The sequence below is a fragment of the Polyodon spathula genome, chromosome 2 (genome assembly GCF_017654505.1).
Source record: "Polyodon spathula isolate WHYD16114869_AA chromosome 2, ASM1765450v1, whole genome shotgun sequence".
In the NCBI taxonomy this organism is placed as follows: domain Eukaryota; kingdom Metazoa; phylum Chordata; class Actinopteri; order Acipenseriformes; family Polyodontidae; genus Polyodon; species Polyodon spathula.
Genome location: NC_054535.1, coordinates 65031687 through 65055331, shown reverse-complemented (window position 1 = coordinate 65055331; position 23645 = coordinate 65031687). Strand labels below are relative to the sequence as shown.

The 23645-nt window shown below is 35.3% G+C and overlaps 1 protein-coding gene across 1 annotated transcript; it reads right to left on the bottom strand.

Annotated features, from left to right (window-relative positions):
- Window positions 1-522: 522 nt before the first annotated feature.
- On the bottom strand, window positions 523-20381 carry LOC121326841 (transmembrane channel-like protein 2-A). Its single transcript, XM_041270418.1, has 21 exons — window positions 20261-20381; window positions 19503-19544; window positions 18319-18712; window positions 17892-18044; window positions 15845-15935; window positions 14626-14707; window positions 14047-14153; window positions 13856-13954; window positions 13344-13486; window positions 12609-12756; window positions 12324-12512; window positions 9502-9681; window positions 9035-9184; window positions 7514-7642; window positions 7057-7124; window positions 6492-6731; window positions 4655-4780; window positions 4309-4311; window positions 2174-2252; window positions 1389-1503; window positions 523-878 (listed from the first exon to the last, which is right to left on the bottom strand). The coding sequence occupies exons 1-21, from the start codon at window positions 20304-20306 to the stop codon at window positions 616-618; spliced, it is 2847 nt and encodes a 948-aa protein (XP_041126352.1). The 5' UTR covers window positions 20307-20381; the 3' UTR covers window positions 523-615.
- Window positions 20382-23645: the final 3264 nt, after the last annotated feature.

Below are 23645 nucleotides of genomic sequence, written 5' to 3'. Positions count from 1 at the left end.
GTTTTTCCATGTTGCACAACGAAAAACTAATCTTAAATAAAAATTGGTCCTGCCAGTCAGCAACCTCCCCCCCCTACCCCCCCCGGGTAGTGTTCTGTTTTTGAGGATCTGAATTATGGTAACCCTATTTTCAAATATGCAATAATAAAACATTGGTAAAGAAATGACCAGTAGTATATCTCCTATACATTATTTTACAATATCACATACAGATAAAATCAAAAAGTCACTACCTCAAATTTTGATCATTGCAAACACACATAAAGCAATCAGTGGTATTTTAGCTTGTTAATAATTTATCAGTAAAAGTAGAGAATCATACCTTTAGGAACAAACTGTTCAGTTACTCCTAATCAGTTCCACTCAGTACAGTACATATTTAGTTGATGTGGATTTGTTGCTTATTTACACTGTGCAATTTTGGCTTTCGTAATCAGTGATTATCTCCTTTGGGAAAAAAGAAAACCTGTTCATACCTTGAATCAACCTTTAATTACCCATTGTGGTAGAGCTGAGGGTTTATTTCATGATAAAGTTGCAAAGAGCACTGAACAAAGCTGAATCCACATTGACTGAGTGAAGACAGTAATTACAAGTCAGAGTGAGGTGGACGTGTTAGTGCCTGGGCTGCCCTCTTCCTACTCTCTGGGGCGGACCTCGTCCACGCTGGCCAGGGACAGTCAGTTGTGGGTTTCCAGGTAAGGGCCCGGGCGGTCTGGGTCCTGGTGGCCTTGTCACTGCAATGCGGGGGTTTTGTACTGCCAGTGACATCTCCTTCTCGGGGTTCACACGGCTTCCATTGCGAGATGCCCCTCCTTGTTTGTCAGCTCCTTTTGGAGCTTTTGGTGGGTCATTCTTGTTGGTGCTTGCCTTGTTCTCTTAAAAGAAGGGAAAAACAGAGGATGGCAATTTAGAATCCAATGACTGTATGTGGAACTATGCAGAAAGCGTATCTCTAAAATTGATTTAAACATTGATTGGAAACTCATAAAAAATAAATCATAAAAAAGTGTATCAGTGCATCAAATTCAAATGAATTTATATTTAACCAAAAACATTTGAAATGTACATTTCAAGGGGGTTCTGGCAAGATGCAGCCTGTGTCTCAGAGAAAGATTTCTCTGTGGATAGGGTGGTGAGAAGGAAGCTGTGGCAACAAGCCTTTCACCTCTGCAAGCCTGGGAAGTCAGTTGCTGTAAGTCACACATGAAGGTGGTTTGGTCTCAACTTATAGACAAGTGGTTTTACATCACAAATCCCACCCCATAATTCTGCATAAAGAGGTGGTCATTCAGTATATTATACTCCAGTTGAGCACTCACACGCTTTTCAGTTCAAAGATCTTACTGACTCATTTCCAAAGTATATATCCAAAGAATCCCATTTACCTGGTGCAGTATTGTTACCATCCTCAGACTTGATGGGCAGCAGGTCTTCTAAATCTTTCATTATCGAATTTGTGCTATCTTGGTTGTTCCTTCGGTTCTTCTCTTCATCTCGTTGCTGTTAAAGGGACACATTTCAGCATTTTAACAGTTTGTATGTTAGTGGTATTTTTACAACTATATACAGAATAAACCATGAGATCAAAGTAATGCTAAATGTTAAACCCTTGATATTGTTCAGAAGGCTAGAGATTGCTGATAGTTAATATTCAGATGTAGGTTCACTTATGGGTAACTGGTATTAGATGGATGGAATGGCATCAATAGTATTTTAAATGCCGAGTTGCAATTGACACTTTACTGCTGGTGTTGCCCATCTCTTTTCCAGTATAATCTATGGACAAGCCAGTTATGAGACGGGTATTTGGATCTCTTGACTAAATCGATAATGTTGACTGGACACATCTTCCCAGATACGGATAGTGGCACAATGTACTGCACTGAAAAGCTACAGCAGTATTTGTTACCTGTTATAAATGTTTACCACAGTAAATCTGCACTGTAATTTAGCAGTTGTCCCATGCTTTTGCCATGGTTATACTATGTGTTTTTTTAATATACTTTACAAAACCTGTTTGGGCTTTACAATGATTACCTTTGCTTTGCCATACTTTCGCTAGATGCTTTATTACACTTTCCAACACTTTTACTATGGGAGCCTTTTACAAGGACAATACAATCATTGTGTATTGTTTCTGCTTTGGACCTTACCAACCCACTACACGTACCATTTGCATTTTTTTTTTAAGTTCCAGATTTGAATTTTCATACGCTTTGGAAACAGCATTTAAATAATAAATCGCCAACCTGTGGATTAGATAACAAATGCTTTTTTAGTGCACATTTTCACAAGTTTAACAAACAAGGAAACTGTAATTTGATTAAAATAAATTGTGACTTAACAAAGCCTTCTAGAATAGAAGGATAAAAGCAATGTTTTTTTTTTCTTTCTCTTGCATGTTGTTCTAATAACACTATGAACACAATTTTTGTTCCTGGGTAGTAAGTGTTATTTCCTAATTGCTTATGCCTCAAAAGTATAGAAAATGGCTATTATTCCCCACAAACTTTGCTTTTGTGACCAGGACAGTGATATTTCAAAATATAAATACAGTATAATCGTAAATCTCGAAAAACTACTCACTTCTAAATCTTTTGTAGTCATTTTTGTATTACTTTAGTATAAATACATGTTAATTTGGATTCATATGTTGTTTTTTTCTGACTTTATGTGAACGAAAAGACACACATTTGCCTGTTTTCCCATTGGAAATAGTGATATTTCACTGTCCTGGTCACAAAAGCAAAGTTTCTGGGGAATAATAGCATTTTCTATACTTTTGAGGCATAAGCAATTAGGAAATAACACTTACTACCCAGGAACAAAAAAATAAATAAAAAATTTGTTACACGGTATAATCAGTGTAATCCTATAGGTTTGGACAGCTTGAATTTATAAAGCCAATTAATTACAGAACAGTATTAAATAATTAAACATACATATCCCACTACAGATTATAAACACATTAGTATTTATATAGTTTTTAAACATTTGGTTTATCAATGTTTCAGAGTCCAGACATTTCACACTTGTGAACATTTTGAGGTTCTGCTGTAAAAATCACAGCCTGCAGTGGCTCTCAAAAGTATTCACCCCCCTTGGACTTTTCCATGTTTTATTGTGTTACAACATGGAATCAAATGGACTTAAATTAGGAGTTTTTGCCAATGATCAACACAAAAAAGTCCATAATGTCCAAGTGAAAAATAAAATCTACAAATTGTTCTAAATTAATTACAAATACAAAACAGAAAATTAATTGATTGCATAAGTATTCACCCCCTTGAGTCAGTATTTGGTAGAGGCACCTTTGGCAGCAATTACAGCCATGAGTCTATTTGGATAAGTCTCTACCAGCTTTGTACAAATGGACACTTCAATTTTTGCCCATTCTTCTTTGTTAAATTGCTCAAGCTCCGTCAAGTTGGATGGGGACCTTTGGTGAACAGCAATTTTCAACTCTTTCCATATATTCTCAATTGGATTGAGGTCCGGGCTTTGACGGGGCCACTCCAGGACATTGACCTTTTTATTTTTAAGTCACTCCAATGTGGTTTTGGCTGTATGTTTGATGTCATTGTCCTGCTGGAAGATTAATCTTCTCCCGAGTCCCAGGATTTCTCTGTACTTTACTGCATCCATTTTGCCCTCTATCTTCACAAGCTTTCCAGGCCCTGGCGTAGATAAGCATCCCCATAGCATGATGCTGCCAACACTATGCTTCATGGTAGGGATGGTGTTCTCAGGATGATGTGCAGTGTTAGGCTTGCGCCAAACATAGTGCTTAGCGTTGTGGGCAAAAAGTTCTCTTTTGGTCTCATGAGATCATAGAATCTTCTTCCACTTGGTCTCAGAGTCTCCCACATGCCTTCTGGCAAACTCTAGCCGAGATTTGATTGAGCTTTTTTCAACAATGGCTTTCTTTTTGACACTCTCCCATAAAGTCCAGTTTTGTGAAGCACCCTGGCTATTGTTGTCATATGCACAGTGTCTCCCAGCTCAGCTATGGAAGACTAACTCTTTTAGAGCTGCCACAGGCCTCTTGGTGGTCTCCCTGACTAGTGCCCTTCTCGCCAGGATACTCAGTTTTTAAGGACGGCCTGTTCTAGACAGATTCACAGTTGTGCCATATTCTCTCCATTTCTTAATAATGGACTTTACTGTGCTCCGGGGGATATTGAATGCCTTGGAAATGTTCTTATATTCTACCCCTAATTGGTGCTTTTGAAGAACCTTATTCTGGATTTGCTTTAAATGTTCCTTCGTCTTCATGATGCAGTTTTTGTTAGGAAATTTACTAACCAACTGTGGGACCTCCCAGAGACAGATGTATTTAACCTGAAATCATGTGAAACACCTTAATTGCACACAGGTGGACTCCACTCAACTAATTATGTGACTTCTAAAGACAAGTGGTTGCACCAGAGCTTATTTAGGTGTGTCATAGCAAAGTGGGTGAATACTTATGCAATCTTATTTTAATCAATGACAAAAACTCCACAACACAATAACACAATAAAATGTGGAAAAGTCCAAGGGGGTGAATACTTTTGAGAGCCACTGTATGCTGTATGTTAGTATTGTCCAGATGGGGACTGAAAAGTTACTAGTTAAACAATATTTTAATATGTATATTTCTAATACTTACACCATCAGCAGAACAGCAGGGATAATCAGTCCTGGGTTGGCTACGTAGCTGAAGATATTTCCAACAAAGGCTGGAAAATCTAATTCAATTGTCTCCATAATAATATCAAACATTTTCGATTTCCCACTGTTCACAAACAAACCAATTAGTTATCATTAGTGTTCAGAGTTCCATATTGACTCAGGGTAGTCAAATTAAAAAATGAATTCCTTATCTCAGTAATGCCTAATTTTACTTTACTCATGTAGAACATGTACAATATTATATTAATTATACAATTGTGTGTAATTGGTAGGTGAAATCAACATCAATAAATCAGACTTTTCTCAATGACATTTCTTAATTGTGGCTTCAATACTGAGACTTAATTGTAATTGTAGCTAACAAAATAATCCCATCAATCTTACCCATTTTAAATTTTGGTCTTAAATGTGCAGAAACGTGTTATAGTAAACATTAAAACAGACATCTGACGCTAAAATGGCTGCTCTAGTGCACTGTGGTTTTAGATCTGTCTTCTAAATCATTACAGGAAGAGTGATTATATATATATATATATATATATATATATATATATATATATATATATATATATATATATATATATATATATATATAAAAACAAGTGCTCTGACTTTTCTGTTCCGTACCACATTGTGGATCGTTATTGCTGTGTTACCTGTTTGACAATGTGGTCATTAATTCTTACACTATCAGTGCAGTACAGCGACCACTTTGAAAAGAACTTTGAAACAAGTTATGTGTAAAAAGATGTAATGGATGTTAACAGTGAAAAGAAAAAAATACAGATATGTTATTTAAACATTTGTAGCAACACGTGGGGACATGTAACGATATATTTTTCGGAACCCTGTTCCTTACTGTTTCAGCTTGCCTGCCTTGTCTTCCAATATGTTAGCGCTTTACTTTTTTGGTCATTTTACCCTAAGCGGTTTCTTCTGGGTCAAGTTACTACTGTATGTTACTGATTGAAAACATGACAGTCAAAAGGGGATACAGCTGATTGGTTATTGACAGGAAAGAAGCCAGTGCAGGGATGAGGACAATTTCACCCTCCAGATGGAATGATCTAGTGTAATACTAGATTGCTTTAAAATGAAAATACATGCGGTTCCTTTCATGCTTTAAAATGGTATGTTTGAGACCTATGTACTGTAATAAATGGCCATGCATGGCAGAAAAAAATTTATTTAACTATTTTATTGTAACCTTGGGGAGTGGATCAGCAAGGGCTCCGCCCCACTGTTCTGCCCTCACATGTATTGTTGGAACCTGCTTTTCTTCTCCCCAACCCCTCAGGTCCCAGTGCTCCTATAGAACAGTCTTCCCAGGATCCTCAACCTATTTAGTTCTCTCAACCTCAGCAATTCTCTCCCAGTCTTTTTTGTCACCTGGGACATGCTATAAGAAGACATACAAGCACTTTCCTCCCCTAAAGCTTCTTTCTCCACACAGCCCTTGGTTCTGTCCCGTGAACTAGCTGCAATTACTTTATGATTTTCTCTCAATTGTCTGCGCTTATTGATTCCAGAAAAAAAACAAAAAAAACAAAAACCTATTTTGCAAACTCTTGCAAACATGATAAAAGAAAAATGGGGGGGTAAACCACACACACATTTAAACAACAACGTGTAATGGTAATGAGGCTATATTCTCATATAATGGAATTTATAACATTGTTTGAAGCACTTCAAATCTGAAAAGAAACAATCATATATACCAAAAATTCTTGCCAGTGTTGTGTGCATGCCATGTAGCTCTTCACCTGTGTGCCTGCCTCATGTGTGCTACAGAACATTTATAGTAACATACTTACCTGAAGGGTCCACAGTCAAATGAAGGTGGTAAGGTCATGATGGTGTAGACTACTGGTAACAAACTTAGGAACAAGATCAGCAACAGGAGTCCCATGTAAAAATTATTGGACTTGGATGCTTTGAAAATGCGTTCATGAGGAACATTAGAACTCATTACAGCCCAGGACTGGTAGTACATGGAAGTCAGCAGACGCAGGACATTAATTCCAACTAGTCCTGGAGCATAGAAGGCGCCCATCCTAAAATGCAGATTAAAATTAGAAATCAAGTACTTCTCATTTTAAAGAACATTGGTTAGGCTTGAAAGCTTAGAAGTCAGCAAATATAAAATAAAGAAAAACATGGAAATTGTGTCGATAAGAGAAAGGTAGAATCTGACAGATATAACAGCATGTAGAAAACAGAAAGAAAGGCTGCAGAGGTGTGTTAGTAATAATCAATTTAGAGTAAGTAGAATATTATTTCTGATACATTGATGTTTTTGGTTTATTCTGCTATTGTGCTATCAGTTGCTCTTTTTATTTTTAAATTCAGTTTTCTATGATAGGACACAGCAATTCATACCAGATCATTCCTTGATTGAAGACAAGTCCCAGCACATTACCACTTATATCAAACTCTCCATAAGATGGCTGTGCATAATAAAAAAAAAAAAATATATATATATATATATATATATATATATATATATATATATATATATATATAATTATATATATATATATTATTTGATTAGTGCTAATGCATCAAGAAGTCATTATGAAGTTCAACTTAAGCTTGAACAGCAGCTGCTGAATAATGGCTAATTAAAAGGATTACATACTGTTTAATAAAGTTTATTTTCACAAAAATGCAAGATTTTCTAAATCTAAAAGTTTAATAGCTATTTGAAACCTATATTAGGTGAAGACTTAAAGCAATTTGTTTTTCTACTTGTTGCATCTTTTCATAGTGTTAGAGTTTATGGTTGAATGCTTTAAGATATGATAACAGACAGTTTTAAAAACATAGGTATTCTTACAAATCCAGATTCCAGGTCCCAACACCAGCAATAATTAAGGAATCGCACAATCACAGCTCGAAGGAAATCTCCAACCAAAATAGTAATATATGTAACTTGTATGTCAGAAACAGTAAGCTTCACAAACTCCTGCAAAACAATAACAACATAATAAATGTAATTTAAAAAAAAAACTATTCATTTTACAACAATTTACTTTTTAGAATTTGGTTAGTTCTGAGAATAACTAAAATCAGAAATTTGGATATACAGTTATCAATTTGTAATACAACAGCCACCAGAGATGCCACTTTCGACACTTTAAAAAATTAATCCTGTTAGTACCTGTTTCATTCACCCAGTCACAAGGTGTAAAGAATTTAAAAGCTGTGCTTATGTTTCTCAGTTTAGACAGTGTTTTTAAAAATGCTCTTGAATCTATCAAGTTCCTGATTAGAAAACAATTCAGTACCATCAGCCAATCAACAGTAGATGCCTGCTGGAACCTCGAAGCACCGACTGTCAATTACATGCCCCAGTCAGGGTCAACTATCATGCGGTAGGACCTTCATTGACAGGCACAATCGCTTAAATCGTATATATCATGGGCGATAATTTAAATGGCAAATGGTTAACAACACAACTTACTATTAAATTTAAAAATACTTTCAATGTTCAAGGGCGGAAAATTGTGTTTTTAATTAATTCTCCTTTATACATGTTTTTCTTAACAATAGTTTTGCTGCACCACTTGTGCATTACTGCCAAAAACCAACTTGACATATTTGATTGTGTTATAATATTTTTTTACCCATACATTCTATTTTTATTTAGAAAATCTAGGGGCAGCTCTGTATGTCAGCATTTCTTATGCACAATCTTTCTTTTTGTTTTCTTTAAAAAGCCCCAATGTACTATTTATTTGTTTGGTATACAAGCATTAGATAAGAAACTACAGAGTCCACAATGCACCTGAAGGGACTCAACTTCCTCTATGTGGAGCAGTATAGGGAAAGGTAGGCAAAGTTCAATTCAGAGTTCTTGTTTAAAATATGTAAGCAATACCTCTGATACAACCACTAATATTTTATTTATTTTTTATTTTTTAAAGTACATCTTTTCACATTTATTTTTACACTAAATTTGCTTCTGTAAATTACCTTGAGATTAAGTTTGTTGGTAAAAGTGAAACTTAACTCACAGTTGGTGTGTGCTTAAGATTGTGCTTTATTTTAATTAGCCTTGCATTGTTCCAAATGCTTTGAATTCACTACCTTACACATGTGTATTGCTTAGTAATAAAGTATTTTTTTTTAAAATTATTATTAATATTCAATATTCCAACATTTACTTTGCTTGACAAGGCCCCACTCATCATTTAAATGGTGCTATTCAGTTTCCTGCAGGTAGTTTACACATTAAAAAATAACAATAACAACCTTGGCAGCCTTACTAATGACACTTTGGAGTAAATGGCAATGTGAATTTCCCCCAGATTGTATTCTGAATTGTAATAACAATAACCAGTAAGTGCAGAATTACAATTCCAACAGTGGTTTCCCAGCATGGTCCTCTGATTACATCGGCAGGGTCTATGGGTGGTGGGGTGGCAGATGTGTTCCCTGTGAAATTGGCGTAGTGCATCTGTGTTGCCCATATTGTGGCATTCTTTATAGACTCCTCCACTGCAAGCTGAAATAAAACAAACAAACAAAAAAAAAAAATATGTGACTGTAAATGTCAATTTGAATGAGGACAACTAATCTATCTTATGGCAGTCATTTTAAGTGTCATTCCTTACAATAGCAAAGTTTTTAGTATTTTGAATTGATTGTTTATTCCACAAAATATGACTTTCAAAGTACTGTAATTCTACATAGCTATATATTTCAGGCTGAGTGGAAACATTTTTGGCAGTTTTTTTTAAACCACATGCTTTACTTAGTCACAAAAATGTATATATTTTTTTTTTTTTTTAAATAACAAGAAAAAGGTGATTTTCACTTTACCTTTTGATTCACCTCATCAAACAGTGCAAAAAGGAAAGTATATAAGTTTCCGAGGAATAAGGCAAAAATTCTCCCCAGCTGCCACTTTAGTGCGATACGTGGGTGGTATTCCTCTAGTTCAGCAATGCTCTCAAAGAGTGGAGGGCAGACCAGTCCTAGCAAGGACATCACTATCTCAACCTAGAGGGCAACACATCAACATACAAGTAAAGCAGCCGGTTATCCCAAAGAACAGAACAAATACTTTCCCCTTCAGCTTTTTCTTCGCAGTTGGTTTGTTTGTCAAGTGTTTGCTCAATTGTTTTGAATGTAAACATTGTGATCATTTAGATGAACATCCAGAAATGCATATCCAGAAATGCTTAGTTTACAACCATAAAGCTTTGTTTCCACTCCCTGCCGCTACAAGCTTCAGCTGTCTATGGCTAGTCATCAAAACTTTCCAAACCTGGCAAACCTTGGCAATTCTTGCTGTGTGTCAAAAGTCACTGGGGGATTGTGGGATTGTATTTTGTTTTGCTTTACTTTAAAGAAACCGCCAGTAACGCTGCGTTTATAACAAAGCAGTCCGAGCAATTGAAGCTGAAATGGAAGAATAGTCATTGTTATTTTCATTATGGCACTACCTACAATTTTAGACAGCCTTCTGAAGACCCAATTGAATGAAGCCTCCAAAAGAAGACAGATGGTTCGTAAATCTTCATCAATACTTTTTCATTTAATTTCAGTTTGTGTTCTCTTTTAAAAACAAAGGCATCACACTCCTACATGCAAAATAACGATACAATAATAACCTATGCACACCTACTGGCATGTAGGAAAACTTTTTTATTTGTTTTCTTGGGCTAATGTTGCATAGTTTTTAAATATCAAGTTCCACATGTTTCATCATAGCTGTAAACAAAGAGCTTACACACCTCCTAGCTACATTGCCTATAAGTCTACACCCCCTTTCAAAATTTTTACCTTTTGATGCCTTATAACCTGGAATTAAAATGCATTAAAATATGCTTTTTTTCATTTATCTACACATCCTACCCCACAACTTCAAAGTGAAAAAAATATTCTAGAAAATGAATTAAAAATAAAAACTGAAATAGCTTGGTTGGATAAGTGTCCACCACTTGCAAAAGCAGTCGTAAATTAGCTCAGGTGTAACCAATCGCCTTCAAAATCACACAGCAAGTTAAGTGGCCTCCACATGTGTTAAATTATAGCGATTCACATGATTTCAGGATACATTCAGCAGTTCCTGTAGGTTCCCTCTGCTGGGTAGTGCATTTCAAAGAAAAGACTCAACCATGAGCACCAAGGCGCTTTCAAAAGAACTCTGGGAGACAATTGTTGAAAGGCACAGATCAGGGGATGGGTATAAAAAAATATCAAAGGCCTTGAATATCCCTTGTAGCATGGTCAAGGCAATCATTAAGACGTGGAAGGTGTATGGGACCACCAAGACCCTTCCTAGATCAGGCCGTCCGTCCAAACTGGATGACCGAGCAAGAAGGAGACTGATCAGAGAGGCTACCAAGAGGCCAATGGCAACTTTGCAAGAGCTATAGGTTTTTATGGCCAAGGGTAGTGTGCAACAATACCCCAAGTGTGCATGTGACAATAATATCCCAAGCAAATGGGATATTATTATTTCCACAAATCTGGCCTGTATGGTAGGGTGGCAAGAAGGAAGGCATTACTCAAGAAAGCCCACCTTGAATCCTGTTTGAAGTATGCAAAAAAACACTCAGGAGATTCTGTGGCCACGTGGCAAAAAGTTTTGTGGTCTGACGAAGCTAAAATGGAACTTTTTAGCCTAAATGCAAAGCATTATGTTTGGTGCAAACCCAACTCATCACCCAAAGAACACCATCCGTACTGTGAAGCACGTGGTGGCAACATCATGTTCTGGGGACGTTTCTCATCAGCAGGGACTGGGGCACTTGTCAGGATAGGGGAAAATGAATGGAGCTAAGTACAGAGAAGTCCTTAAGGAAAACATGCTGCCCTCTGCAAGAAAGCTGAAACTGGGACAGAAGTTAACCTTTCAGCATGACAACAACTGAAAGCATGCAGCCAAAGACTATCCCAACAGACTCACAGCTGTAATTGCTGCCAAAGGTGCTTCCACCAAGTATTAACTCAGGGAGGGTGGAGACTTATCCAATTATGATCTTTCAGGTTTGTATTTTTATATATATATATATATATATATATATATATATATATATATATATATATATATATATATATATATATATATTGACAACAAAACTTTTTTCCCCTTAACAATGTGGAGTATGGTGTGTAAATAAGTGGAAAAAAAATCCTCATTTAAATGCATGAAACTGAGGCAATGACAAAACAAAACATGAAACAAGATCAAGGGGGTGTAGACTTTCTATAGGCACTTTACATGATGACGCACTTCCTTTATAGCCCGTTTGGCTAAATTGGACATCAAATCCTGAGCAGAGAGCCATGCTCAGCCGCTTGAGTGGGCCACGGACACATCCAGTTTTGTTGTGGTGGGCAGCTGCCGGGTGGTAGAAACAGGGCATAAGTGTTTGAGTTTAAAGGTGTTGCTGAATGCTAGATGAAGGTAGATGTAACCTTAAACTTAATATGCAACTAGCTCCTGGCTTTTCACATCATCTGATGGTAAATTAAAACTTTTTTGAAGGTTGATCACCTTCCCTCCAAATCCCTTTATCCTTTTACCCTATTTATTTTAGACTACTAAAATAAAATTGAATTGGAAGATTTGTGTGACAAGAAGTACACTGTGTTGTCAATTTCAACTAATGTATAAAGAGAAAACACCTTACCTCATTTTTCTCATACCATCCCAGATCATTCCTGGTAGCAAAGTCCTGTGACCGTTTTACCACAAAGTAAATAAGATAACCACTTCCACCTAAACTGCAAATAATAAGGAAGTTTGCCAAGACACGAAGGAATCTTCTTAAATGGATATTTTCATCCTTCTGGTTTTCCTCTTCATCCACAATACCTTCCTACCAAATTAAGTTAATTACCAAAATGGTTTATATAGGGCTTCTGAACATTAAAATCAAAGAAGATTGCTAAAAAAGGACTTTTAAGATAATTACTTTAAAGCTGGTAGTAATGGAAGCAAATTTGTTGTCAGCTGTTTCTGAATTACCAATCAGGTAATCCCAACTGGTAAACATTTTCCAGCAGAAAAGGAAGTCAGAGTCTTCACCATCCCCTCCACTTTCATTGGCATTTGAAGCCATTCTGAAAGACAGAACAACAGACAGTGGAAATATTTAATATTATAAACCTTTGAACTTCCATCCACCAATCAGGAAGTACACTCCAAGTCACTACCACACAAAAATGACCACATAACATCCAACTCAAAATGAAAGAGAAGTAAAACATTGAAAATGTAAATAAATCTGGAATGTAAAAATGTTTAATATAAATAAGTGTTATGTTCACTGGTTTCTAAATGCAATAAACTCTGATTACCTTAGTATTTGACCCTGTTTGTAATATAGCCAGTGGCTCAGCTATTTAAAACCTTCACCACATGGTCTACTAACTAATGCACTCTAATCAGGGATGTATTCCTTAAGAAGCAATGTTGTCGTTAGAATGTAGTGATACACGGTTCAATTTTGTGCTTCTGGGTTAAGCTTGCTAAAAGTTGCTTTATAATATACACAATCAATCAATAGTTGTTTTATTGTTCGACACATCTGAGGTCAAGTAATTTCCCAGTCAACCCTTGTAAATGATATTGTATCCAATAGTTAGGTATCATTGTGTTAATGCTCCATTAGAGAGAAAAAGCACATACATGTAAAAACATCACTCACGTTCGTATAACGACCATCAGACTGTACCCAAAAGTGCCAATCCCGACCATCAAGTATGCCAAAGGTAATCTGAATTTCAGTAAGCCAATTGTCCGTTGATTATTGTAATAACCGTAAAAAAGGACTGAGTACTTACAATAACCCTGTGAAAAAAAATGTCATTAATATACAATGTCAAAAACTTAAACCCTCAATCCTAATGTAAGTAAAACTAGAGAAAATTCTAGCAGAAAATCTGTTCAATCAGAATCACTTTCAATGGTACCTGCATGACATTACAGAACTTGCCATGCAATTATTGTGTGTTGTATACAGGCTTATCTGCTGAGCATTACGAGGAAATTCACTCCAAAGTGTGGTTAGCACCATTTTTTATGAAAGGAGAAAAACGCCCTAAAGTTACAAATCTTGTATTTCCTAAAATACAAACCCAAACTAAAAGAATATGAAGATCCTAATTGCTTAAATTATCTCCAATTTTCATTAGCTTTTCTACTGCTGAACCTACATACATCAAAGTCCCAGAGTGTTGAGAAGTCCATAGCTTTAGCCTGTTCAGCTCTTGGGACAGTTTTGCGGGGAATACTTCCATAAGGTAGCCCCATTAGAACCTGGAATTAAAGATAAAGTTATACATGGGCTAAACCAAATCTGTATTATAATTGGCTGCCACATTACATTTGTTAAATTACTCTAACAGTACCTCAGGTATTACAACCAGCCCAAATGTGATGCCAAAAAGAACCAAATTCATTCCATACATCCATCTGAGAAATATGAAATAGGAGGCTACAGAGGATCCAAAGTGACCTGTGGATAAAATAAAAAGCATATAACTGCTTCATAAACCCACTCAAAAGCATATTGGGACAAAGTAGCGGCTGCTGTTGTGTTACTTGGTCATGGTTCTGCAGCAACAGCCAGTACTAATATTGATTTTGCTATAGGTTTGTCATGGCTGCTCAGAGAAACCTTGGATTTTGTATTTGTTATTACTTGTACTGTACCTTGGGTCAGGTACAAATATTCAAAAGGCAGGTTATCAATTTGTCCACTGAAAAGAGATCTTTATCTACACACTAATACCACTGTAAAACAGTAAGGACAGTAAATGTTGCATGCTCCAGTGCTTCCACCTCACGTTTGTTTTTAACTGAGCTTTTTTAAGATGTAAGATTATTTGGGTACATATATATACATAACATATTCTAATTCTCTCTATAAGAGTGACATAGCATTGTTTCTTTGGAAGGTGTTTTAATATTAGCAAAACCCTACTTACTTTCAACTTCCTTTATCTTCCTCTCCCAAGGGATACAGGAAGTCTTAAAATTGTCAAAATCTCTTTGAAACTTGATCCATTTCTATTAAAAGAAAAGAAGAATTGTAGCATAGCAGTATTATTATTATAGAACGAGTATTGACTACAGTATACTGTATATTAGAAAATGGATCAGTGATTTCCTTTAACCTAATTGGTCAATAGGAGGTCCTTAATTTCTGGTAAAGGACCTTGAATGTTATCATTCAACCTATGTTTAATCACGGTTCCCGATCAATTGGCCAGAAATTACAGTATTCATATGATTAAACTTTATTCTGCTTGATGAAAGAAAATATCGTTCTAGTACATGCCCTATGAATGTTGCATGTCTGCTTCCTCGTTGTCTGTATGTTCAATATATCTATTTAAATTTAGTATAGAAAATAAAGTTAAAAAAAATTGAGGATAGTGTTTGCTTTCAGCGGCAATACAGTAGCCAATGACAACTAGTCTATGGTTTGAATGACAAGTTGAAGAAATCAAACAACTGGATGCAGTCTGATTACTTTCAGCAACTTTATTTCAGCATATCACTCTAACAAACAAAGCCAAGAAGGAGGCTTTGAACACAATTTATGAACTCACTGTAAACAACTTATTGAACAAACAGCACGATCAGCATTTACATATGTAGACAACTAGATAGTTTTCATTATTAAAACGTTTTTAGTTTTTTTTTTTTTTTTTTCTGCAAACACATTTTTGGACCCAACGGTAACTTAACTACTGAAACTTACACAAATACACAAACCTGCACTCAAATCCTAAATCCTAAATACAAAGTTAGCTGCACTAGTATTCTTTTACAAGCAGTTCACAAACCATGTTTGCTTTTTTGTATGAGGTACCTGAACAGAAGAACAGATTTTTTAATATTGACATTTTAATATTTAATATTGAATTGTGACATAGTCTACTGTTTGGATAATGAAGCCTGAAGGCAAATGCAAACCGCATTACTCTACGAATATTGACAAAATCATTTGTATTCATTAGCAAAAAAACAAAACAAAACAAAAAAAAAAAATACTGCTGCATAAAATCACAACAAAAACAAACAGGAAACCTTTGGCTCGGAACATTTAAACTCACGAGGTGGGCCTTACCAGGCAGTAAAACCCTCTTCTTCAGGTTCTATTGCTTAATAAGAAGTGTGATGTGATCAGAAATGACTTGCCTTCCTCATCATTACTTTATAGGCAAACAGTCTTCTTCCTTTTCCTTTGCCCAAAGCCCCTTCGAATTTTTCCACAAAACTTTGAGCTTCTCTAAAGGGAGGATTGTGTAGAGAAAAGGAATCTTCAATAAATAAAACATTTTTTAATTACAATACATACAGTGGATCTCAAAAGTATTGACACCCCCTTGGACTTTTTCACATTTTATTGTGTTACAACATGGAATCAATGGATTTAATTAGGAGTTTTTGCCACTGATCAACACAAAGTCCATAATGTCAAAGTCAAAAATTAAATCTCCAAATTGTTCTATATTAATTACAAATATAAAACACAAAATAATTGATTGCATCAGTATTCACCCCGTTTGCTATGACACACCTAAATAAGCTCCAGTGCAACCAATTGTCCTTAGAAGTCGCATAATTAGTTGAATGGAGTCCACCTGTGTGCAATTAAGTTGTTTCACATGATTTAAGGTTAAATACACCTGTCTTTGGGAGGTCCCACAGTTGGTTAGTACATTTTCTAACAAAAACTGCATGAAGACGAAGGAACATTCAAAGCAAATCCGGAATAAGGTTCTTCAAAAGCACCAATCAGGGGTAGGCTATAAGAACATTTCCAAGGCATTAAATATCCTCCAGAGCACAGTAAAGTCCATTATTAAGAAATGGAGAGAACTGTGAATCTGTCTAGAACAGGCCGTCCTCAAAAACTGAATATCCGTGCAAGGGCACTAGTCAGGGAGGCCACCAAGAGGCCTATGGCAACTCTAAAGGAGTTACAATCTTCCATGGCTGAGCTGGGAGACACTGTGCATACGACAACAATAGCCCAGGTACTTCACAAAACTGGTCTTTATGGGAGAGTGGCAAAAAGAAAGCCATTGTTGAAAAAAACTCACATCAAATCTCGGCTAGAGTTTGCCAGAAGGCATGTGGGAGACTCTGAGACCAAGTGGAAGACGATTCTATGGTCATATGAGACCAAAATAGAGCTTTTTGGCCTCAACTTCTAGCAGGACAATGACCCCAAACATACAGCCAAAGCCACACTGGAGTGGCTTCAAAACAAAACTGTAAATGTCCTGGACTGGCCCAGTCAAAGCCTGGACCTCAATCCAATTGAGAATATGTGGAAAGAGTTGAAAATTGATGTTCACCAACTTGAAGGAGCTTGAGCAATTTTGCGAAGAAGAAAGGGCAAAAATTGTAGTGTCCAGATGTACAAAGCTGGTAAAGACTTATCCAAATAGACTTATGGCTGTAATTGCTGCCAAAGCTGCCTCTACCAAATATTGACTCAAGGAGGTAAATACTTATGCAATCAATTATTTTCTGTCTTGTATTTGTAACTAATTTAGAACAATTTGTAGATTTTATTTTTCACTTTGACATTATGGACTTTTTTGTGTTGATCAATGGCAAAAACTCCTAATTAAATCCATTTTGATTTCATGTTGTAACACAATAAAATGTGGTAAAGTCCAAGGGGGGTGAATACTTTTGAGAGCCACTGTACACAACCACTTATTACACACACTACCTGCTGAACATGAGCAACCAACAAATAAGCACAGTCATTTGTCCAATTTGACATTTGACAATGTGACCTTTAATTTGATTTTGGCCAAGCTGGTTTTTTGACTAATTTGACCAGTAAATATAAACATAAAACAGAGCATTTGATCACCAAGATGTCTTTGATTTTGACAAATTACCCAACCTAACAACTGTACAGAAAGGTCCAGCTCTACTGTGAAATATTAATAATCTTTTTGGAAATAAATTTCAATCAGTGAAAATAACTTTGTATTCTAACAGTAGATTGTGATAAATTGAATGGACATGTCTTTCCATTAATAAATTGCAATTATTATACAACCACTTTTAGATGGTTTATAAATTTATTTATTTATTTATTTATTTATTTATTTTTTAATTCGTAGGCCTAAAACAACCACAAGCAATAGCCTGTTACATTCAAACAGTGATTTGCTGTAAACTACTAGATGCAATTCCCCAGACATTCTCACTGTATTACTTTAGTGCCGCCAGTCTCCTCTTCATGCGCCAAGGTTTATTCCTCATGTTGGACACAAGTTTCTTTTTCTCTTCAACCTCCTCCATGAGCTTGGCCATTTCTCCCTCAGACATAGAGTCGTCATCTGACGAGGAAGAGGAGGAAGAGGAGGAGCTGGAACCAAGGAGATAAAACAGTCAGGTAACAGCATCTTAAACATTAAACAATTAAGGAAAAGCAATCACACTATCATGGTTGTGGTATTATCCATACCACCATTAATTTAAATGCCTCAGTGACAAACTACAAAAGAACAAAAGAGCTAATGGGCTGGTATAGAAGTTACTAGTTTGTCTGCATTTTGCTTTCCAAAACCATAAAGACCCACCGCCAAACCCAGGTCACATACAAGGTCTTTCAATGGAGGCATGTCTCCTACAGTACATACCTACTGTCTTTCCTTTTTTTCTTCTTTTTATCCTTGCTGTCATCTTTATCTTTATCCTTCCCTTTACCCTTCTTATCAGCTTGTTTCTCTTTATTATTCGGCTCCTCTTTCTGCTTTTGGTTTCCACCCTTTTTGTTGGTCTTCCTGTTTGGCTGCTCGTCCTCACTCTCTTCATCGCTGTCTTGTGCTTTAGCCGGCTTTTTCCTGTTCCCTCGTCTCGGTTTAGGGGCTTCATCCTCTTCTTCATCCTCACTGTCATCTTCCACTGCAGTCCTTCTACCATTTCGAGCCTGAGGTTGGGACCTGTTGTTATTTCTGTTCTTCCTGACACCCGCAGGGGAGGGTTTATGGTTTTGTTGTCTTCTATTTGTTTTTCCACGTCTCCCTGCATCATCTGAGTAGGAATAAAACCCATGAAGAAAAAATCTGACAAAATAAATACTGGGTAAAGGTTATATAATTACAATGTTCACTGGCTAAAACACTGAAACATCGTGCAACTTTGCAACACTGATGTGTTTCCCCACAGTCAACCTTGAGGAGTCTTTTCAGAAGCATGTTTTTCTGGAATTATCTAAGCATAAACCACAAATTGAGAATCATACAGAACACCCATAATACGATATAAACGAGGTACGAAATGAAATATTGGGAAAATGTAGACAATATAAATTATGCCTTTAAAATAGAAAGGATGTAAACTAATGATGTGTTACTGTAAGCCAAACAAATTTGACAACTGTGGGAAAAACTGTTTTGGGCATGGAATATATTTGTAAGCCAACAGCAGGTTTAGTGGTTCATGTACTTGTGGTATAATTAAATATCATTTAGCTTATTTACTTCATTTTAGTTGGCACTTAGATTGTAAATGCAAATTAAACCAGTCATGTTGTTGAAAGGACAAACTATCCCTAGATATACACTGTAACCTTGCACAAATAATTGATAATATATAATTGAGATATATATATATATATATATATATATATATATATATATATATATATATATATATATATATATATTTTTAATTTGGAAGTAATCATTACACATGAAAAGCATGTTAATCTACAGATTATTATGAATGATTGGGAATGGAAATAACATGCAAACGTATAGTACTTTGATAACATTTTATTTATTTGTTTAATAATCACTCCAAAAAGCTTTGCATTTCTTACCATCACTGTTGTGCTCCACCTGCTCATCAATCTCAATTCCCACTATGAAAAAAAAACAACAATTACATAAAAAATTGATTTTATTACATAAGTCTATATTCCATTTGTCACTTTAATATATAAACGATTCTCTCGCAGATGTTTTCAATATTGTTTTACTGTTTCAAAAATGTAATTATTATTTTGCTTTGGATTTTAAAACTTGCAATTAAATTAGATAATGCTTCTAGTAAATCAATGTAAGAGGTAACTGATTGTGAAAAAAAAAAAAAAGATATACTCATCATAAGGGCATTCTTGAACCTTAAATTATATTGTTAGTATAACTAAATAAACAATTATATTATAACTAAATAAACAATTAATCTTTTTAAAAATGTTAAGGCTCGTATGAAAAATAAACACAAACTACAACCAAGGATATTTCCTATCAGGAATTGTCCTACCTTATTTTTTTAAAGATAAACAGTAAAACAATATTTATTTTCAGCTGTTAATAAAATAGATTTAACATTTTGAAACATGTTACCTGTGGTCTTTTTAAAATGCAAGTATCGAACTCAGAACAATTTTTATATATTTAAGATTAAAAAAAAAAAAAAATACTCATCATTACAAGCAATAAAAATAAAGTTTTTTTGTTTTGTTTTTAGATCAGTAGGTGCAGGTTTGGATAACTCTGTTCAATAATCCAAACCTTCATCTACTGTACTGTACCCTTGTATCCTTGGGTAAAGCAAATAATTGACTGTACTTACCATCTTCCATTTTAATTTCTAACTGAGTTTTGTTGTGTCTTGGCATGTTTGGGATAGAAAAGTCAATTTGTTTTGGTCTCTATTCACTATGGCTTTCAAGCACTGACAAATAACCACCTTTGGTACAGGACAAGATGAGTCTGTGGTACGATCTGCTGTGTTACTGTTGCAGCCCACCTGTCTCCATGACAACTGCAAATGATATTCCACAACAGGTGAAGCCCTAAGAGGGTGAAGTTTAAGACTAAAAGCAATACATACAACTCAATCCAAATAAATATAAATATATATTTTCACCACTCACTCTGCATCGGGTTTACTGCAGCACTCCAAGAACAAAAAATAAACTAGTGACAAAATACCTGATTAAACAGTACAGCATGTATCATTCATCAATTATCTGCAGGTACTTTGCAATCCCCAGAATAATTTTCAGTGGGTTTATAATATTAGAATATATATATATATATATATATATATATATATATATATATATATATATATATATATATATATATATAGATAGAGAGAGAGAGAGAGAGAGAGAGAGAGAGAGAGAGAGAGAGAGAGAGAGAGAGAGTAATATATACTTTGGTGCGTGTTGTGTAACCATCAAACACAAGTGGGAATGTGGCTGGAGCCATTAATTGAATAATGTTTAAATGACTAGTTAAGGTTCACAGGTTCACAGTTTTGAGAATTTATGTCAATGTGCTGTGTGAAGGTTAGTGTTTGTGTGATGTGCTGTAAAGAGAGAAATTATCATTGGTGTTCAGGTGAGTTTTGTGAAGCCATGTTGTGTATTGAAAACAGCAGCTCAGCCTGAAATCACGGTATATTAAGTGTATGTATTGTTTTCTTTAACAGTTTGTTTTGGCCACCATGCCTGTTTAATTTGTTCCTGTTTTTTTATTTATTTTTTTATTAACCTGCAGGTTTCTTGTGTCGGAGTCTCCTTCCTAGTAGAAACAGCTGACGTCATCCTGTCACAAGGTAATTCAACAAAAATGTTTAGCAATGCATCTCGAAAACCTCAACTTCTTTCTATCACTTTATTTTTATATTTGCATTCCGATAAGAAAAAAAAAAAAAAACAGCTCTGGTCTTTGTAAGATGCTGCAGCTTTTTTCACCAGTTCTAAAATGTTTTTCATGTGTTGATTGAAAAGATCAATTTGAAATGGAAAGACATTTCCACAAACCTTCTGTCTGTTCACTCTGCTTAGTTTAATACACAGAGAATCTGCTTAAACTGAAATACAACAATCAACACAAGTGCATGGTTAATGCTCTATCAGTGTATTTGTTTTCCCCCCTCCCCTGAAGAAAACCTGTTGCTGACTCTCCTGCCCCCCCAATTGAAGACGTTAGCAGTGTCATGCTGTCTAGGTGTTCACATCCCCCCAATAGGGCCTCTGTTTAAATGATCCACCATAATGTTTCCATGCAAAGTACAGCAATACAAATATACCACAATGCTAATTTAACCATACCAAAATATGGGAAATATGACTGGTGTGTACATGTGTTAGAAGTCATGTGTCCAAGGCTACTGATCTTGACACTTCTCTGCTTTAAACAGTTGTTTGGTGACTTGACACCCAACATTATACTGTTGAGTAAGAATTTAAAAAATTGATGAGGATTTAAGTTACCTTTTGTATAACCTGTAGCCTTTCAGACCAAATAAGACAGTCAAAGCTTATGGATCTTCCTAACATTCATTCAATTCACCCAAGGCTGATCCGATAAAATCAATACACAAACAGGTGAAAATATTATGACACCATTATTGGTTGGCCTTGGTCACAACATTGAATAAGAGAAGGGAATAAAAGCACATCTTCCTTGCACTCACATCAACAGCTGTATTGCTTGTTTCTTGGACATGAACTCGAGTGGTATTTCCTGGTATTTAAAAGGGACTGTACGTCAGCGTTGATGCAATATTTTAATTGTTACCTTGAATTCAAAAACTCTTATAAATGAAAAATGCCCAATACTGGTAGTCTGAAAACATTACTATTTTTTCAGTAAACATAACCTCACATTTAAACAACAGTAAAACTTGTTATACATAAGTTGCTTGCACTTGCCATTTAAATACTAGTAAAATGAACTATTTGGTCATCAAAACAGACAGATGTCCTTCCAACTCATCAGAGATCTAAACGCTTGCTGATTAATTACATAGGACTCAAATTACGGAACATAAATACTTCATGTGCACGGTACATCAATTTTACATAGCTTATTATTAATTGAACCAACTGGGCTCAACATCCTGCACTATACAAATCGAAATACCGTACCGGAAGAATTGTTTGTTGTTTATTGTTTTCTTTATAAATGCATTTTCCAAACCATACAACATTTAAAAGATAATAATTCCTGATACTAAACACAGAATATGACTTTTTAAACAAGGAGTATATGCATTTATTGTAATAATACAGCTTTATAATAATTTGAAAGTTTGATTAGCCTTACATTGACACTTCAACACACAAATCTTAATTCATGCAAGCGAACTGAAAATTGATCATTGGAGGAAGTGTCAGAATAAGTGAAAATACTCTCCCACGTGGATTATTAACAGCATTGTACTTGTTCATTGGTAATTTACCCTATTCACATTGTATTCGTTAGATACACAAAGCATTTCCTTTAGAGTTATAAATCAATCAACCTATTACTTATTTTTTAAAGGTTGTAAACATACCATGGTCAGTGTAGTATAGCCAGGGGCTGTACCCGGGGTCCTTTACCCATTCCATGGCGCTATGTTTAGATTTTTAACTAGCCCCTTGGGCCACTGAGCTAGCGTTTTTACTGGCCCAATATATTCATCCATTTTTTCATGATGGTTTTTATTTTCAGTATGTTTCTAACTTTGTATGGTAACTAAAGAGAGCTCAATATATGTTACTTCAGCCATTTAACATGCACACACGTGTGCTTGTCGGAAAATGAAAATACTGTATTCAAGATTTGAAAATGTAAGTGTACAAATGATACTCATTTTTTCACAAGCAAACCCACAACCAAGCTGTTGCCCTATGGTCACAGCAACGCTAAAACGGAATTATAATAATCCTAATTAGGGATGGGTCACTGTATTCAAATACACGATTACAAGAAAAACAAATTGAATAGCATATTATATATTCGATTACACAAAAAAACAACCTTATACATTAGCTGCTAGTAGAAGCAAACATGTCTATTTTTTTTTTTTATTTAATTTTTTTTAAACTAGCTGTTATTTGCATATTAAGCCTAAGGACCCTAATTAATTATGCAATGATTGTAATAGCAACATTCTGCAGTAATTGTATTCTGTTTGAAAATCTTGACAATTTTATTGCCTTGTTTTTAGCTAATGT

Bases quoted from the DNA above. Each gene is read 5' to 3' on its own strand.
- LOC121326841 (XM_041270418.1), bottom strand. From the start codon at position 20,306: ATGCCAAGACACAACAAAACTCAGTTAGAAATTAAAATGGAAGATG. The intron at 6,732-7,056 runs GTATGAATTGCT...TCTGCATTTTAG, and splicing joins TTCAATCAAGGAATGATCTG to GATGGGCGCCTTCTATGCTC. The intron at 4,781-6,491 runs GTAAGTATGTTA...GTTTGTGAACAG, and splicing joins TTTGACTGTGGACCCTTCAG to TGGGAAATCGAAAATGTTTG.